Below are 19,719 nucleotides of genomic sequence, written 5' to 3'. Positions count from 1 at the left end.
CAGATCAGGAAATTGAGGCTCAGAGAGGGTAAATAACTTATTCAAGAACACACAGCTAGTAAGAGGCAGTGAGGAGCTAAAGTCATTCCTAATCCAGAGTTTAACCCCTGTGTGACGCTGCTTTCCTAGGATGTTTTGCTACTGTATCCTTTTTATTGTGTTAAGCCTCTGGTGAGTCTATGCTCTGCCCGAGAAGGGCAGGCCCTGCCAAACGCTTTCTGTGCCTCTCGGTTTTAGCAAGAGAAAGTCCTCAAAGCAGGTAGCCAGGACCCGTATCTAACCAATAGACACCGAGCCGGAGGGCAATCTGGAGCAAACGCCTGCCTAGCTTGCTTCATCTAGGGCTCATAATCTCAGCGTTCAATCTGAGCGTGCCTATCAATCCTCCCACAGGCTACACTCCCCATTGCTCCACCCTGATTTTTGGGAGGAGGAAGGCTCACCCAAAGAGGAAAACAGGGAGGCTGTGCCCCCTTGTGGAATCCAATTCTCCCATTTTATAAAGGGCGAAACTGGTACTCAGAAGGGCGAATCATGCTCAAGGACGCGGATCTGGTTAGTCCCCGCTCGCAGTCACTGGAGTTATCTCGCTCAGCATAGTAATTTGCTTCAGCCCCCAAAGCAGATAAACACAAATCAGTTCCTTACAAAGAAACACCGAGCTTGAGGTCTGAAACCTCAGAAGACCGTTGAGGAAACTCCCAGAACTCGGTAGCGGGTCCGGCGAAAGCCTTCCCGCCTTCGGCCCCGCCTCTCGGCCTCAGCCCCACCCTTCGACCCCGGCTCTGCGGGTCTCCAGCCCGCACTCCGTCGGCCCTCGGGTTCCAGGCCCCGCCCCTCGGAGGCCGCAGCCAATCGGAGAGCCGCGATACCGTCGCGCGCGCCTCACCCCTGCCGGCAGTGACGTGCCCCACCCCACAGCCGCGGGATTCAAACTCCCGGAAGCGGCTCCCGCGCCGGAGGGTGAGACTGGGCCGACCGCGGAGTGTGGCGGGGGCGGCCAGGGCCCGCAGCCCCGGGGCCGGGCGAGACGGCCAGGGAGGCGTGGGCAGTGGGAGATCGCGTTAGCTGGGGCTCAATCTCTGCCCTCTCGGGTGCCCGTCGCGTTTCCCTGGCTCTCACATGGTTCCTGGCCCTGGCTGGGTGCCTCACGGCGGTTGCAGATTCGATCCCTCCTTTCAGCCCTGCGGCGGATATTATCCTCCTCTTTCAGACGAGCGCTGGGAGTTCGAGTGACTTGGCCAAGGTCTTTCGTTAGTACAGCCTTTTGCGGATTAGCAGGCACTTTCATGTCTGTTCTACAAACATCTTCAAAGTGGGGGTGAGAAAAAAGGTGCCCGTTTTTGCAGTTTTTCTTTGCCTGTCTTCCCACGTGAGATCTTCTGTGAGGGTTTTCGTAAGATTTGCCTCCACTTGCAGACGACGTGGTCTGTAATAGAGGCGTCGTGCCCTTTGCTGGTTATCTTAGTCTTGCACCTCAGAATGGACAAAACTCCAGGGCTATCCTTGTGATAGATGGTCTCTTCAACTCAGTTTACCCACTTCTGGTATTTTCAGGCTCTCTGAGTCCACACAGGATGACCCTTAAGGTCCCTTCCGTAGAAAAACCTTCTCCACCGAGGTGTCTAAGTAGGTCTCCTCAACTGTTACTGGTATCATTGTACTTTTCATTTCCTGGATAACATTTATTTTACAACTTGAGAATCTATATTTGTTTCCTTGTTACTGCCTGCCGCGTCTGCTAGATCGAAAGTTCCGTTATGTAAGGGACATGTCTCTCTTTCATTTCTTTCTTTCTTTTTTCTTTTTTTTGCCGGTGTATACCCAGCACCTAATATGCTGTCTGGTAAATTAAATTCTCCAATATTTTTGAATGCATGAATAGTATCATATTCCCCTGGATTCCCTAGTCACATTACCATTATTTTATCTTGGGATCCATAGGTGGAAAAATGCTTTTTAACCTCCCTAATTAAAACTACTTTTATTATATACACAGTAATTTTTGCTATGTATTTTGCTCCTAGAGTTTATATTATACCCTTGCTTCTTAAATGTCATCTAATACTATTAGCAAATACGCTAAACTTCTCCTTACGCGTTATTCTTAATTCCTGTCATTCCTGAATTCTGTGAATATTGTCTCTTTTTCCTATAAATGCCTCATATTGGTTTCTTCTCACTTCTGCCCACTGTGCTCTCTCAGCTGACCATTATTATTAAGATAGATCTGAAAAAAAAAAAAAAAAGATAGATCTGAACTAGGCTTAGCTTATAAAACAGAGTACGCACCATTATGTCAGGTAATGACGTTTCAATGTCCAGATATTCAGAATTACATTATTTATCATTAGCTTTTTATTCTTGGGTAAAATTTGTCTTTGATTGTGATCTACTTCTTTCAGACTTCATTTAATGGTTTAATCATTGGTTATCCCTCCATTTTTTTTAAATGAAATTTTTCTACTGAAGTATGACACACATACAGAATCCTGCACAAACACAAGAGTACAAGTTGACATATTGAATACTCCCCATGTATCTACCACCCAGACTTTAAAAATATATAGTGTTACTAGCACGCTAGAAGCCTTCCCCAGTCCCTGTTCCATACCCTACTGGTTTGGCTATATCACTTCTATTTAGATAGAAAGGTTCTTCTGTTTAGCAAATTAGTTATTAGACCTTTTCAAACCTGAGATTTGACCTTGTAAACTCAGACTTATTACTGTATTTTTATTTTTACAGACATTTTCAGAGATGTCTTCCAGAAGTCCCAAAGATTTAATTAAAAGTAAATGGGGACCAAAGCCTAGTAACTCCAAATCAGAAGCTGCATTAGAAAAATTTAGGGGAGAAATTGCAGCCTTAAAAACATCGGTGGATGAAATGGCAAGCGGAAAAGGAAAGCTGAATGATAAAGACAGACACAGACTTTTGGAGGTAAGATCCTTTAAACTGTAGTAAGCTTTGCTGTAGTAGATGAGAAAGTATAATGATATAATGTAGTTTTTATGTTCACTAAATGTAAAAAACAAATCTAATGTCAACTTTGGGATTTAGTTTTTAATGTGAATGCTTAAAAACCCATTTAATCATGTATATTGGCTGCTTTACAAGTAATCTTTGTTTACAGTCTTTTTTAAGGTAAAATCATTACAGATATTAGCATTTTGTGTTCTGTTAAACTATATATCCCTCATTTACAATTTGGTATGATATAGTCTGTAAAGCAGTTAGGAATTTGCTAGAACTGGAAGGATTTAAAATTTAATCGTTAACTTGATTGTAATTTATTTTGCAAAAGTACTTTTATTGTTCATAGAAAATAAATGATCTGTACTAAATAATATCATTGGATTTCTTTAAATTTTACTTTATAGGCACATCGTAAAACCAACTGATTTATTATTTTTTAACACATATTTATTATTATTTTTTAATACATAATATGTGTTAACATATTTTAACACATATCACCAATTCTTAGACATAAAGATTATTTTGTAATCTGGTGAAGGAATCTAATAGCTTTCCTGGGAGACCTCTTTCCAGTTCATTCCACTTCTGACGAGCACTGGCTATCAAAACCCCTTTATAATCAATTGAAATTAACTTCCTGTAACTTCTACCCGTTTGTTCTAGTTATGTCAATTAAAGCTACACAGAACAAGTCTATTTTTTTTTTATCCAATTGACAATTTTTCAGATATCCAAGGAAATCTTGCTTCCTCTTACTTTTCTGTAGACCAGCCCCATATTCTTCAGCTTTACTGGCTTTTTCTCCTCCTGGTCACTTTCCTGAACACTCTGTGGTGTGTTCATGTCCCTCTTGAATTATGTACCTAGTATTGCATACAGCGGCAAACACAGGTTGAAGCAGTACTATTATTTCCCGTAATCTGGATGATATACTCTATGAAAGCTTAAAATTGAATTCGGTTTAGGCTTCCCTGGTAGCGCAGTGGTTGAGAGACCGGCTGCTAATGCAGGGGACACGGGTTCGTGCCCTGGTGCGGGAAGATCTCACATGCCGCGGAGCGGCTGGGCCCGTGAGCCATGGCCTCTGAGCCTGCGCGTCCGGAGCCTGTGCTCCGCAGCGGGAGAGGCCACAACAGTGAGAGGCCCGCGTACCATCAAAAAAAAAAAAAATTGAATTGAATTTTTGGTAACTGTATCATACTACTGTCTTGTCTTAAGCTTGTAGGCAACTGAAAATTCCCTCATCGTTTTCATACAACTGTCCCACTCAATTTCCCCATTTTTTTTTTTTTTTTTTTTTGCCGTACGCGGGCCTCTCTCTGTTGTGGCCTCTCCCGTTGCGGAGCACAGGCTCTGGACGCGCAGGCTCAGCGGCCATGGCTCACGGGCCCAGCCGCTCCGCAGCATGTGGGATCTTCCCGGACCGGGGCACGAACCTGTGTCCCCTGCATCGGCAGGCGGACTCTCAACCACTGCGCCACCAGGGAAGCCCAATTTCTCCATCTTTATTTGAACAACTGCTTCTCTCCCCCACCCTCAAATGCAAGTTTTTAGTTTTATGTTGTTTTTCCTTTGTTAGCATGTAAAGCCACTCTGCTAACTTTTTCTATCATCTCTCTATTGATGCGTTCTCCCTTATGCCAGCAGGAGTTTAACAAACACGTCTTCTTTATCTTTCAAATCCTTGAAAATGTTGAACACTCCTTTGAAGATCACCTTCTAGATTTGACACCAAATCATTTATTAACAAAAAGCAAGTTTATGAATGCACTTTTATCCGGGTAGAACATTTTGTTATTTTTAAATTCTGTTGCTTCAAGTTCATCAGTGAGCATGTATCTCTTTGTGTGACTCACTTTTAGCCTTTAAGATTATTAGATCTGGCATGGTGGGGGAATGACTAGCAGATGCTCAGGTGAGAGCCAGCTTTTCTTCAGCTTTCTCTAACCACTGTTGACAGAGTTGATCTTTCCTTTCTGTGTCCATGTCCCATTCATTTTCTATATATCTTAACCACAGCACTTACCATATTGCATTAATATATTGGCTTACCTCTCTGATTTCTCTGAGCGTAAGACCTTGCCTTCATCTTTTTTTTTTTTAACTTTTTATTTTATATTGGAGTATAGCTGATTAACAATGCTGTGATAGTTTCAGGTGCACAGCAAAGCGACTCAGCCATGCATATACCTGTATCCATTCTCTCCCAGACTCCCCTCCCAGGCGTCATCTTCTTTTTTGCCCTGTATCTGGTATAATGCTGACTTGATATATAATAAACACTTCACAAATGCTTGTTGTAATGTACTGTTTATTTTTGTGTTTGACCTGGCCTTTTTCTAAGATTCTTCTTGGTTTATATCTAGAAAATTCGAGTCCTTGAAGCTGAGAGAGAGAAGAATGCTTATCGCCTCACAGAGAAGGACAAAGAAATACAGCAACTCAGAGACGAGCTGAAAGCCAAACACAGCACTACTGCATTGCTTGAACAGCTGGAAGAGAAAACAAAGGAAGGTGAAAGGAGGGAACAGCTGTTGAAATCCTTGTCTGAAGAGACAGATATATTAAAAAAACACTTGTCTGCTACAACTGCAAGACTTGCTGAATTTGAAGGCAAAGCTGATACACTTCGTTTATCACAGGTACTAATTTCTTTAAACCCAGATTTTTAAAATCTTTTCTGATACAGTTTGTAATTCTTATGGAGAATGAGTTTGTTAAAACATGCTTGGCAAATGGTGAGACAGTATAGTATACTAACAAACAGGTTCCTTTTTTTTTTATAGCCTGGTACTTCTCCATAAGCAAAAATAGGTAATATGGCTCCCTCCACTCCCCACACCATTGTTTTATGCAAGGGATTATTCAGAATACAGAATCCACTGTGTATCTACAACAGCCGGGAAGATTTTGTTGAGTTCTTTTTTATATAGTTTGTATTGTGAAAACAATAGGCTTCATTTTTTGGTTGTTTTTCTTATTTGAGATACCCAGTTAAAATATCAAGTATGCTTTTTTCCTAACTGTACATGCTTTTTCTCCCTCTCTTTTGTTTTAGCATCACTAGTGTAGCAAAAAGAGCAAGGATTTGTGGGTAGGCAGATCCGAGTTCAGATCTTTGTTCTTCCACTTGCTAGCTGTGTGACTCTGAACAAATTCCTTAACCTCTCTAGCCTTGGAGACAATGCTAGAATTCACCAGACCCCTCTCCTAAACCTCAATTTCCACATCAGTAAAATCAGGGTAAGAATACTGGAGATTAAATGTTACAATATATATAAATAGCCTAGCAGAGTGCCTGGCATGTAGTAAGTGCTAAATAAATGGTTTCTTATTGATCAGACCTTTGATTCTTTTCGAAATTTGGACATTTGAATAATACTAATACTACAACTATTAATACCACCTACAGAAGAAAATCTATGGCTTTCAGATACAATATGTCAACGATGTTAAGGGTCTTTCTACTTTATCTCCCCTTTAGAGCACCTATAATTTATGTGTACTCTCATAGATGGGCAATTGAGTATTTCTACAGATGAGTTCAAAGAGGTTAAGCTTTTCTAGAGAATTTCCATAGAACTGAAACTCATGAAACATTATAGTCAGGTCCTACGTGGTTGACTAAACCTTTACTTAAAGCTCAAGAATTAGTTTCTTTTGAAGGTGGAAATGTAAATCTTGGCAGAAATGATAATTTAAAAAATGTATTCTTATAATAATTGTTGAATACCCACTACTCATTTCTGTATTAGTCAGCATGTCTAATTGCCTAACAACCGACCTCCAAATCTCAGAGTCTTATATGAAAAATGAGTATTTTTCCCTCATGTCACAGCCTAGTGCAGGTTGGAGTGGAGGAGGCTTTGCTCCACATAGGCATTCAGAGATCCACGTTCCTTCCTTCTAGTGGCTCCCCCATCCCTCAAGGTGCAGTCCTCCACCAGATCCGCTATACACAGCTGTGGGCTAGACAGCATGTGGAGAATTGGGGGAGCCGGTAAGGTCTAGGCCTGGGAATGGCATATCTCACTTTTGCTTACGTTCCATTGGACAGAATTCAGTCTCATGACCTCACTAACCATAGGGAAGTCTGGGAAATGTAGTCCACAATGTGCCCAGGGAGAAAGGAAAGGGATTTGATGAACTATCTCTATCATAGTTTCTACCTAAAGGACTAAATTGAGAGGGAGAAAGGGCTACATACTAGGGTGGCTAGAGCATCTTTGGAGAAAAAAATATTTTGAGCTTCTTTGCCATCCTTCACATACATCTCTTTCCTTATAGCTGTTAAAAGACTGAAATACAGCTTTTTATGAGTTTTGTTGACTAGCCTGGCTACCTTACCACCTACTTCCCCTCTTTTTTTTCTCTATGAGAAAATGAAGAAAAAAGAGGGGACAAATTATGTTTTGAGTTCTATATGAATGAATACTAATTAATACTATTGCTAATACAAATATAGTTCTAGAAAACAACTTTCGTCTTTTATTTGCCAATTTAATATTTTCCAGATTTCATCTAAATAGCCCAGCTGTTTTGTCTCCTTCTGGTGAAAATCAGTGGGCTGTTCATATGCATTGAGGGCTATACTGGGGTCCAGGTGACCTCAGAGGTCAAATTAGGTATGAAATCTCAGGGTTTCCAATCTGCTTAGAAAGCTTCCAGGACATCTAAATTCTGCTCTGCTACCCATCAGCTGGCATATACCAGATCTGGATTTTGGGATGCCCCTGTGAAGTATACTGTATTATTATGAAACTAAATATAATGAGGAAACTTCTGTTGTTAAATTTATGATGTTAACTAATATTGATTTACTTGTAGACTGTGGCTACAAGTTGCTTCAATTCATCAATGAGTAATATTCATGAAATGGAAATACAGCTGAAAGATGTAAGTTCATTTTTCTTTTACTAAGTTATGACTTCATTTATTATCAAATTTCATGGAAATTGACAGCAGTAATGCTGTGGTTTGAAAAAAATCTTTTGAGGAAATGGAGAAATGAATGGTTTGAGATCATCTCTCTAGGTTACTACTACCTTTAAGTCTCTTTCCAGGCATTCAAGAGGGCCAGTTCCTCTAAGTATGGACTCTTTAGGATAGAAAGCCCTAGAAATCACCCATTTTTACCAAATACCTCAACAGTATCCCTTCTTCACCTAAATCTAATTTGCTCAACTATTTTATTATTATAATGTAATTTAACTTGTAGTTTTTTTTTCTTTTTGTTTATCCATGCAAGATGTACTCTTTAGTTTGAAATTATTCCCTTGGAACCAGGGTTTGCTTTCATAGTTTGAAAAGGAAACACATTCTTTGTGTATTCAATGTTTCTTTTTCCTAGAATTTGATATGAGGTTATTTTAGATATATGGTAAAGCTGTATTACAAACTTATGTCTTAAAGGGATTGGTGAGTTTCATTGGAAATTAAATAAATTGGGGACACAGGACTACTATTCACATTGTACTTTTTCAAGTTTTAAGATTAGATATGCAAAGTATGAAATTCTTGATTTAATTATTGGGTCAGTAGGTAGATATTGTGATTCCAGAAATATTACTAGCATGTCTACCCTGATCTAGGTATGCTCTTAAGATTCCTGTTTTATCTTATCTAGCAGGTGTACCTTGAGGTCTTTTTAATCTTCAAAAGAAGAATTTAAATCTGTTGAGTGTCTATATAACTGGGTACCACATACCCTTATCAAAGTAATTTACCTAGAGGTAACAGAAATACAGAAGAAACATAATTCTTAAAATACTATCAAAATAAGTTTTTTGTATGTCATATACTATCCCCAGCATCTACAAAATTGGAAAGAATGACTAAAGGGAATCTTGTGAAGTTTCTTGAATTTCACTAGTGTCTCGTTTAGCAAAGTACCTGAAAATAGATGCTATTTTCTTAAACTCGGGTAATTTTTAGGCTTCTCAGTGCTAACTGCTTCAAAGAGCAACTAAAGTTATTTTTATGTAATGACGATTGGTCTGGGGTAGAACCTGAGATTCTCCATTTCCAGTAAGCTTCAGGTGCTGCTGCTACTGTTAGTGGTCTGAAGACCACCCTTTAAGAACCATTAAATTACATGTGGGGAGCAAGAGGTGGTTTAGCTCTGGTTACCCCTTTGGAGTCTCAGCAGATCTTTTAGAGCAGGAGGAGAATTATAGTTGGAGGGTTTAGGAGCAGGGAGAGAGAAATCTCACTCTTCAGAGTCTGCAGTGTCACAATATTGGCTTTGGGGAGCTCAGCAATGTTAATCCTACACCCTCTGCAAAGCTCCCATAAAACTTCCTTTAGAAGTTTGCTCACCTATTTTAAGAATCAGTATTTGTTATGCTAAAATAATCTTAAGACCAAGCTGTATCATTCCTCATCTACCATTTAGGTCTGGCTGATATTTTGAAATAATTACACGGAGTTAATGCTGTAAACATTCTCCAGTGTCAGTAACTTTGACACCGAATAGCTAAAAGTCAGTTTTAATAGGCATTTCTTGCTCTTGATTTTAAAAATCTGATTTTTAGGGAATTCCCTGGTGGTCCAGTGGTTAGGACTGTCAGCTTCCACTGCAGGGGACACAGGTTCAATCCCTGGTTGGAGAGCTAAGATCCCAAAAGCTGTGCAGTGAGGCCAAAAAAAAAAGGAAAATCTGATTTTTTTTGCTTTTTTTTTTAATGAAAGCTTCTTTATTTATTTATTTTTGGCTGCATTGAGTCTTCGTTTCTGTTCGAGGGCTTTCTCTAGTTGCGGCGAGTGGGGTCCACTCTTCATCGCGGTGCGCGGGCCTTTCACTGTCGTGGCCTCTCTTGTTGTGGAGCACAGGCTCCAGACGCGCAGGATCAGCGGCCATGGCTCATGGGCCCAGCTGCTCCGCGGCATGTGGGATCTTCCCGGACCGGGGCACGAACCCATGTCCCCTGCATCGGCAGGCGGACTCTCAACCACTGCGCCACCAGGGAAGCCCGGAAAATCTGATTTTTAAACATAGAATTATGGAAGATAAATAATAATTATTTTAAATTTTTTATTTCGAAAAAATTCAAATTTACAGAAAAGTTACAAGAATGGAAAATGGTACATAGAACCCCACATACTCTTTACCAAAACTGAACTATTTTAGGGACTCCCCTGGTGGCGAAGTGGTTAAGAATCTGCCTGCTAATGCAGGGGACACGGGTTCATTCCCTGGTCTGGGAAGATCCCACATGCCGTGGAGCAGCTAAGCCCGTGCACCACAGGTACTGAGCCTGCTCTCTGGAGCCCGCGAGCCACACCTGCTGAGCCTATGTGCGGCAACTACTGAAGCCCACGAGCCTAGAGCCCGTGCTCGGCAACAAGAGAAGGCACTGCAATGAGAGGCCCGCGCACTGCAGTGAAGAGTAGCCCCCGCTCGCCGCAACTGGAAAAAGCCCGTGCGCAGCAACATAGACCCAACGTAGGCAAAAATAAATATATAAAATCAATTTTTAAAAAAATTGAACTATTGTTAACATTTTACCCCATTTGATACTTTCTCTTTCAATCCCCACCCCCATACACACACAGTTATAATTTTTTTTTTTTTAATTTGGCTGCATTGGGTCCTCGTTGTTACGCGTGGGCTTTTCTCTAGTTGTGGAGAGTGGGGGCTACTCTTTGATGTGGTGCGCGGTTTCTCACTGCGGTGGCTTCTCCTGCTGTGGAGCACGGGCTCTAGGCGCATGGGCTTCAGTAGTTGTGTCACGCGGGCTCAGTAGTTGTGGTTCGAGGGCTCTAGAGCGCAGGCTCAGTAGTTGTGGCACATGGGCTTAGTTGCTCCACGGCATGTGGAATCTTCCCAGACCAGGGCTCAAACCCGTGTCCCCTGCATTGGCAGGCGGATTCTTAACCACTGCACCACCAGGGAAGCCCTTAATGTAGCTTCTTATGTGAATATTTTGCTAATGTCTTGCCACAGATCAGGTGGTATGATCCACAGAAAATGTAGATGTGATTTTATAAAATTTTCCAGCTTGTGCTAGGTGGCTGGTAAGGCATCATCTAGTTTCTTGCAGGAAAGATGTAACTGAAATGAAAAACTAATATTAGCAGTAACAGTAAAGTGAATCACTTTCCCTCTTACCAGCTAACTTAAACAGACACTGCTTATTTTATTAATATTATCCCATCATTCAAATAATTTCTTGACTACACATTGTATGCAAAAGCTGTAAATCCTCGTGGAAAAGCATGGTCTGCCACTTCAAGGAGCTTACTATCTATTTGAGAGAAACAGCAAACACAGAAAAAAGCTGAAGATGGTTGGTAAAATAATTTTTTAAAATATGTAGACATATGTATATATAACAACTGAGTTCATAAGCCCCTATACAAACCAGATGAATGATCCCACTTTGGAATTTTTGAGTTCTAAAAGATGTAAAAGATGAAAATTAGTGATAAGGAGAGAGGGTGGTATTTAAGTTTGAGATGGAGTTAGCAGTGCAAACAGTTTATTGGGGAGCGACATCTGTGAGAGGAAAAGGAAGGCAGCAGGACTGGACAGGGGCACCGTCAGGCCAGGATGCAAACCTGACAGAGCCTCCGTCCACCCTGTGGAGAGCTCCCAGGCAGAGCCCTGTGTTGGGTGGAAACAGCTCATTTTCTTTTTTAAAAAATTTATTTATTTAATTAATTTATTTTTGGCTGTGTTGGGTCTTTGTTGCTGCACGCGGGCTTTCTCTAGTTGTGGCGAGGGGGACCTACTCTTTGTTGCAGTGCCCGGGCTTCTCATTGCGGTGGCTTCTCTTGTTGCAGAACATGAACTCTAGGCACGTGGGCTCAGTAGTTGTGGCTCACGGGCTTAGTTGCTCTGCAGCATGTGGGATCTTCCCGGACCAGGGCTTGAACCCATGTCCCCTGCATTGGCAGGCAGATTCTTAACCACTGCGCCAAAGGGAAGCCCCAAGAAACAGCTCTTTCTTTTTTTTTTTTTTTTTGAAACAGCTCTTTCTTAAAAGAGTATCTGAGCAGTGCCTCTCCACCTCTACCACAAAGACATTCTGTTTACAGAGAATGACATGGACACAGACACAAAGCAAATTGTGTATAGGAAATAGCAGACAAATGAACTTAACCCCATGTAGATGTGACTTTGCCATGTTATTAGGTATTCCAAAGGTGTGTGGCCTTAGAATGTGTCTCTGTGTCAGGAGCTTTACAGTGGTTGCCTAGAATCATTCTATGATGTGAGCTGTAGAGTTTTTGTGTGCTGGAAAAGACTGCATCCCTTGGGCTCCCTTGTCCATTTTAAGAGTTTGAGTTTTTATTATTGATTTGCTTTCATTTTCACTTTGAGGCTCTGGAGAAAAATCAGCAATGGCTTGTGTATGATGAGCAGCGAGAGGTCTACGTAAAAGGACTTTTAGCGAAGATCTTTGAGTTGGAACAGAAATTGGAAACAGCTGTTCATGCATTCCCACAGGAGACAAAAAAGGCTGAATCAGAAGGTACTGGTATAAAAATGTTCTTTAGGGTTGTCCTGCCTGATATTTTTCAAAAGGAGAGATTCATCAAATTTAGATTCTTATAGACATGTGTTATAAAGTAAAGTAAGAGCAGGTCTGCAAGCCCTGAAATAAGAAATACCATTTTAGCCAGTCTGTTTCATTTCCCATTGTTTTCTGACACCAAAGGGCATAAGTCACAGGGTAAAGGGATCTTGCAGCCCTGAAGGCACATTAAGTTTTCTCCACCTTACATATCCTTCCCCTCCTTCAAAGCCCTTCTCCAACTTTATTTCCCCCAGTGCTGACCTTATCTTTTTACTCAGCTTCCCTTAAGCAGTTATTCATATCAATCCCAGGAGAAAGATTACATTTTTATACATTATTCTTCAATCATTTGAATCTCACCCTAGAATTGAGGTGAAGTTTCTTCTGATTGATGCTGTCTTTTTTGCCAAGTGGTCTGCAGCTTCTCTGACACTGATCTCCATTGTGTTTCGCAAGAAGCCTAAGAGGTGGGGCAGGAAGGATCATTATTCTCATTTTACAAATAGATTCAGCAGTTCCAGGTGATGAGCCAGGAAAAGAAAAACCCCTGTGCAAAGCACTCATTTAGAATGACTGACAGCCTTAGTGGGACTGGAGCCTTGAATTATAGAAAGAGAAAGCTAATGAAAGGCCAGCAAGGCTCATAATCTTAGAGCTTCACATGTGAATATTTAAAATGAAACTAATGCTAAAAAAGTATAAAAGGAATGTCTCTAGAGATAATTTAAAGCTTTTTATTCCTAAGGGGACAAAGTTACTACTGTAATGCCTTTATAAGTTTACTACACATAAAAGGATTTTAATTATGGGTGAAGTCTAGTCTTTTTCTCGGGTAATATAGTTTTCCTTTTCTCTCTCCCTCGCTCTCTCTCTGTGTTTTATCAAAGCAATATAAACACTTGTTAAAATAATTTAATAATAGTACAGAAGACCCTGTTCTACCTTTCCCATCCCATCCTAATGCCTATTTCTTCCTCCCATCAGGGCAGCTGCTTTTAAACATTTCTGGTTTTGGTTTTGGTAATTACCGCCATATCTATAAATAATGACTTAATGGCCCTATATGTTGATTTGTTTTCTTTAGACATTAGTGACTTTCCCTCCCTCAGAATAATTATATTACTGTTTCTAGTTCTTCTATTTATTCATTTTGTGACTTCAAGTAGTATACCTGAACTTCTGTTTCTTGTTCTGTCAAATATCAGCCATGTTCCCTCTCTCTTGACTCTTCGTTTTTGAAGGTGAGGAAATAAATGTGATCTTGTTTATAGAAACATATTTACATTTATTTCTTCAGGAAAATTCTCTCTTTTATAAAGTGAGTTGTGCCCTGATGTGTTTGTCCTAGGTTGTCTTCAAGAAGAAAAGCAAAAATATTACAACCATCTCTTGGCAAATGCAAAAAACGATCTTGAGGTAGAACGACAAACAATAACTCAGTTGAATTTTGAACTTAGTGAATTTAGAAGAAAATATGAAGAAACCCAAAAAGAAGTGCAAGATTTAAATCAGCTGTTGTGTTCACAAAGAAAGGCAGATGTACAACATCTGGAATACGATAGGCATAAAACAGAGAAAATACAAAGGCTCAAGGAAGAGAATGATCTTGCCAGGGAAAAACTTGAAGAAGAGAAGAAGAGATCTGAAGAGCTCTTATCTCAGGTGAGTCTAACTAGCAAGGTTTTCCACAGTTTATAATTCAGAATTCTCATGGTACTTACTAAGTGTCAGGGACTATTTTAACAACTTGGGAACCAGCAAGGAGCAACGCAAGTTCCTGCCCCCTCCTAGGAGTTCATACTTAGAAGGGAGACAGACCATAAACAAGTACCTAAATAAACAAGTAAACTAAAGAAAATAAAACAGGGTAATATGACCAAGAGAAATCGGGGGCCAGCGGAAGCGTCGCTGAGGAGATGGTATTTGGACAAAGCTGATGGTGAGAAGGAACCGGCGAGGTGGGTGACTGTGGGAATTCCCTCCTAGTGGGAGGAAATCACAGACACAAAAGCTGAGTGAGGAGGAGTTAGGTATGTGTGAGAAGCTGAAAGAGGGGAAGTTAAGGGGGGATCAAGGCTGATTGCTAGGCTGGCACTGAGATTGTGATGACACTGGCTCAAGTTAATTACCAGATGCCCTCCATGTTCTCACTATGCTCACAGCCGGATCCAGGATGTCCGTCTCAGTAATGTTGGCATTACTGAGGATTATTAGAATTGAATACTACTTCAACAGAAACTCATTAATTTAAATTTTGCCTGGCAGCATGAAATAATGGAAAAAACATAATTTGAGGTCCATACCAGGTCTCTAATTGTGTGGCCTCAGGAAAATCAGCTAACTTCTCTGACTTGCAGGTTATTTGTGTCAAATTAATAATAGTAAATCTAACAACTTCTTCTCGCCTCAGAGGACTTTTATGAAGGTCAACTGAGAGAATGTAAAAGTGCTTTGTAAATTAAAGGGCTAGGTAAATGTTAGTTATTGCTACTATTAGAATAGTAATTTGGGGGACTTCCATGGTGGCACAGTGGTTAAGAATCCGTCTGCCAATGAAGGAGACACGGGTTCAAGCCCTGGTCTGGGAAGATCCCACATGCCGTGGAGCAGCTGAGCTTGTGAGCCACAACTACTGAAGCCCGTGTGCCTAGAGCCTGTGCTCTGCAATAAGAGAAGCCACTGCAATGAGAAGCCTGCACACCGCAATGAAGAGCAGCCCCCGCTCACCGCAATTAGAAAAAGCCCACGTGCAGCAATGAAGACCCAACGCAATCAAAAATTAAATAAATTAATTTAAGAAAAAAAAAAGAATAGTAATTTTTAAAATCCTCCAAAAGTTGAGAGAGAGGGAAAAAAATAGTCTGTAACATTTGCCTTCTTAGTCTTTACCACCCTTACTTCTGCCTGCAGGTGCAAGCAGTGATATTTATGAAAGATTATGCAGAAGTGACTGAGAAGTTTGCTCCTACTCTGGCTGAGGTGGCCAGGCTCTTCCAGCTTTGTTATCCTACTCAGAAATATTAGTGGATGTCAGGACCTAAAGGAAAGTGGGTGTGTCCACTGCGGTTTAGTGCTTTTATTTTTTATTTTTTTTGCTGTACGCGGGCCTCTCACTGTTGTGGCCTCTCCCGTTGCGGAGCACAGGCTCTGGACGCGCAGGCTCCACGGCCATGGCTCACGGGCCCAGCCGCTCCGCGGCTTGTGGGATCCTCCCAGGCCGGGGCACGATCCCGCGTCCCCTGCATCGGCAGACGGACCCCCAACCACTGTGCCAGCGGGGAAGCCCCGGTTTAGTGCTTTTTTTTTTTTAATCAACGTTCAGTCTGTGCCTCAGGGAACTCTTGGCCTGGGCAGTACTGCTCAGCTGCTTATATAGATAGGTTGCCCAACCACAACTGGAAGGACTCACCCAGAAGAGCAGGTGTTGCCCTGTTTAGAAATGTGAGCCTGTCATGCATCCCAGGTCAAGGTCAAACCATAAAATGTCAATGTGACAGTGTTGGTTCTATTTACATCCTACAGGTCCAGTTTCTTTACACGACTCTGTCGAAGCAGAAAGAGGAACAGAAAAGGGTAGCTCTGTTGGAACAACAGGTATTCATTGGGGTTGCTTCTAAATTCAATTTAACCCTTTAGAAAATGGAATTTTTCCTCATGTTTACACTATTCTGTGAAGAAACAGTTGAAAGTTGTAGAAAATGTTTTTTAAAAACTTTAACAAAATATTTAAAGTGACTATCTGTGCCAGCCATATGTTCCCATTACTATCTTTAGGCTAAACCAGATTCTCTAAGGTGACATGGCAATTTTCTTGACAGGTAGATGTTTGTCTTCGCAAATTTTATTCTTCCCTAAATGGCTGCTAGTCTGACCGGATGTCCCTAATAGGGCTGCTTGATAACTTCAAGTAGAACTCAAAGAGACACCAGTTATTCTCAGAATAGACACCAGAGATTTTTAGTATATTCCAAACCAGGGAACAGCCATCTCTTTCCCTTCCCCACAAAAAGGAGGATGGGGAGGACAGATTCTAACCACTCACTTACACCTCAAGCTTTGGTTTTGCTCCTTGGACAAAGCTTTTTCATTTATCAACATCTCAGTGTGTTCAGAGGAATTCTTGCTCTAATGGTACAATACATGTTTGCTTCTTGTGCTAATAAAAAAAAAATGCAAGCATCCAGTCAAGAAAACTAGACAGTATATACTAGCTGTCATTGTCTTGTCTTGGGCATTTTTTCTAGATGCAGGCATGTACTGTAGACTTTGAAAATGAAAAACTTGACCGTCAAAATATGCAGCATCAATTGCATGTAATTCTTAAGGAGCTCCGAAAAGCAAGAAATCAAATAACACAGTTGGAATCCTTGGTGAGATCGGAATGGTTAAACTAAAACTTGTTTTCATCTTTCTCTTTCTGCCATCTTTCTATTTACATGTAAAACCATTTCCTGAAGTAGGAGGATACAGCTTAAATAATGGCTGTTTCTCAAATCAATCAGATCAAATCCCCTGCCTCTTTTGAAGCAACTGCCCTTTGAGCATCAGTTCAGAGGACTAGACAGAGGGACATTATGGGCCTCTTGGTAATGATAACATTACCGGTGCCTGGGATCATTCCCCACCCACGCTGGGCTCTGTGATTCTAAAGGCACTAAACAGTGCCTGGCCTGGGGGATACAGGGGGCAAGGCAGGGCAGTTGTAGATCCTGAATTGAAATTATTCTTTTCTATTTAAAAAGAAAGAAAGAAAAAAATGCTGGTTTTAGGGCTAATGGACTATTACTGTTAATACTCTCTTTTAGGCATATTGAGTTGAGTACTTTCTGGGGGTTACCCTGAACACATAATCTTTTTAAACATTAACCTTTTAAATAACATGCTTCTATGAGGAAATGGTTTTTGATCTACCTATTTTCATCCTATTAATAAGCTTTGGACCAAATCTGTTAGGGTCTGTGTGTGTTATGTCCCCACACATTTCATATATCATCCTAGTACTGCAGAATATTTGCAGATGGTGAAATGTTACGAACAGAATTCCTCGGTTTTCAAAAGAGAAAATAGCAGTTGTTAAAATCATTTGTAATTTCTTTATGAATAAAAGACAGAAAATAACTTTTTGGCTCTATTTATGTCATTGATATTGACCATTTATAATATTTGAAATTGAAATGTATAATTCATTCCTGTTGATGACTGTTTTTCAAAGTATAGGAAGCCAAAGGTATACAAAAGAATCCATAATTTTCCTGTATTTTTCTTTGTGTTCCTACCATCCATCATCTTCATATTATGTTGTAAAGTACTCATTTTTAAGCTTTACTGACTATTCTAAATTCCTCAGGGAAAAAATCATGAAATAGGGAAGTCACAAAGGAATTATACAACATCTTAGTCATTTCTGTGTGTAACCTGTTTGACCTAAAATTCTTTGCTGCTCTTAATTCCATGTAGTTCTTTATTATTGAAGTTACCCCTCTTTTACAAACCTAGCAAACTTTGTCAGCACTGTCCACCCGCCCACCTTTACATTTGGCTCTAAGCATTTTAATAAAACCTATCTATGTAAACACCCAACCCTAGAACTTCCTGGGTAATTTGGGTGATTTATAACCGCCTTGTATGTTGCCACCATAATACCAGTGACCAGAGAGATTCAGAAGAAAATCTGTCTACAGGGCTGAAGCAACTGGAGTACCTGTGGAGCAGTTACTGGATGGTAGGCCATCTATACAAACCGTGTTCGTTTGACGTTTATTTTTCAGAAGCAGCTTCAAGAGTTTGCCTTCACAGAGCCATTAGTCACTTTGCAAGGAGAGACTGAAAACAGAGGAAAAGTTGCCTCACCAAAAAGTCCTACTGCTGCACTAAATGAAAGCCTGGTAGAATGTCCCAAGTGCAATATCCAGTATCCAGCCACCGAACATCGAGATCTACTCGTCCATGTTGAATACTGTTCTGAGTAACAATATAATTATTCTTTGTTTTTGTGTCAAAAGATTCAGTACTGTATTTTACGTTAGCTTATGGACATTTTGAATTACTTATTTCACCTCAGATCAGAAAGTGCCTATATACTTTTCAGACTCTGGTATAGGAGTGAATCGTTGTATTATTATTATTTTTTTTGCCTGATTTGCATTTCCTTGGCAGTGATACCTCCCTGCAGTGGTTCATCTTGAGGCTTTAGTGACAGAATGTGCAGAGTATTGAATGCTGAGATGACTAACATTTTGCACTGTTAAAGTACTTGCTGGAGAAAAGATAGTTCAGGTTGTTGCTTGTGCATCAAATTTGTTACACCAACAAGCAACTATTTTATGTTTCGTGGATTTTTAAAAATCAGAAGTAATTAACCAGGGATCTTATTGTGTTAGTATTTTTTAATCCAAGCACTTATTAAGCCTACAGTTCTGATTTTCATGTCCATTGTGAAAAGATGGTGATACTTTTTCCATTTTTTTTTTCCCTTTCTATGTTAGAGCGGTTATTAGAAAAGTTGGGGATTTTCCTGATCTTTATTGCTGCTTACTGTTGAAACTGTAAACCTACCTGTGTTCTAAGCACAAAGCAGATTCTGTTTAAGGAATACTCCTTAGTAGCCACACACAATGTTTTCTGTAATGTTAACTGGCTATAACTTTAACTTGAATTTCATTAGCACATGTTGGTTAGCTAAAATTGTTAAAAGGAATTTTGATAAAACCACCTAGCCCTCTCTTTTGATTTGCAGGTGTTTTATTTATTTATTTTTGGCACTCTTAAAAGCTGGGCGATGTAATGAGCAGATATTTGCTTATCTGAATATATATTTTTATACATGCGTGTGTAACCCAAGAAATTCTTTATTTCTTCAGGTTTTCTAAAATGCTTAACACTGGGCTACTGTTAGTAATGTAGAGGAGAAAAGAATAAAATGATATAATAAGTTTTGCTCTGAGGAGTGTATATGTATGTAGACAGGTATTGTGAGATTTCTGCCCTGAGAGGGGTGCCAGCGAGTTACAGATAAAACATACAGTGTAAGATGATAAATAAGGTGGTTAAGGACACCTTGGAACCAAAAGCTGCATGAAGCTCGGAAAGTTTAAGCAAAATGCCCATAATCATAAAAAAAAGACATTCTTGGATTTCAGACTCCAGGTCGATTCCAAAGCCCGTCTTCTCTCCACCAGAAAACCCTTACGAATTCTCCAAACTCAGTATCCTTAAC

The 19,719-nt window shown here is 40.3% G+C and overlaps 1 protein-coding gene across 4 annotated transcripts; it reads left to right on the top strand.

Annotated features, from left to right (window-relative positions):
* Positions 1–892: 892 nt before the first annotated feature.
* On the top strand, positions 893–19,439 carry CEP55 (centrosomal protein 55). 4 transcript variants are annotated; one of them, XM_067709975.1, is made up of 9 exons: positions 893–963; positions 2,749–2,943; positions 5,349–5,624; positions 7,810–7,878; positions 12,308–12,458; positions 13,852–14,165; positions 16,026–16,097; positions 16,748–16,873; positions 18,272–19,439. In XM_067709975.1, the coding sequence occupies exons 2-9, from the start codon at positions 2,761–2,763 to the stop codon at positions 18,470–18,472; spliced, it is 1,392 nt and encodes a 463-aa protein (XP_067566076.1). In that variant the 5' UTR covers positions 893–963; positions 2,749–2,760; the 3' UTR covers positions 18,473–19,439. The 4 variants fall into 4 exon arrangements, with proteins under 4 accessions (XP_067566076.1, XP_067566075.1, XP_067566077.1 ...); XM_067709974.1 differs by lacking the exon at positions 893–963 and adding an exon at positions 970–1,321; XM_067709976.1 differs by lacking the exon at positions 893–963 and adding an exon at positions 970–1,333.
* Positions 19,440–19,719: the final 280 nt, after the last annotated feature.

This window comes from Pseudorca crassidens, chromosome 16 (genome assembly GCF_039906515.1).
Source record: "Pseudorca crassidens isolate mPseCra1 chromosome 16, mPseCra1.hap1, whole genome shotgun sequence".
NCBI classification, from domain to species: domain Eukaryota; kingdom Metazoa; phylum Chordata; class Mammalia; order Artiodactyla; family Delphinidae; genus Pseudorca; species Pseudorca crassidens.
The sequence above is the reverse complement of the archived record's forward strand: the minus strand, read 5'-3'. Positions and strand labels throughout refer to the sequence as shown.

Coding starts and splice junctions, on each gene's coding strand:
- CEP55 (XM_067709975.1), top strand. CDS start 2,761: ATGTCTTCCAGAAGTCCCAAAGATTTAATTAAAAGTAAATGGGGACCA. Junction 16,098..16,747: donor TAGCTCTGTTGGAACAACAG/GTATTCATTGGG, acceptor CATTTTTTCTAG/ATGCAGGCATGTACTGTAGA. Junction 16,874..18,271: donor TAACACAGTTGGAATCCTTG/GTGAGATCGGAA, acceptor TTTATTTTTCAG/AAGCAGCTTCAAGAGTTTGC.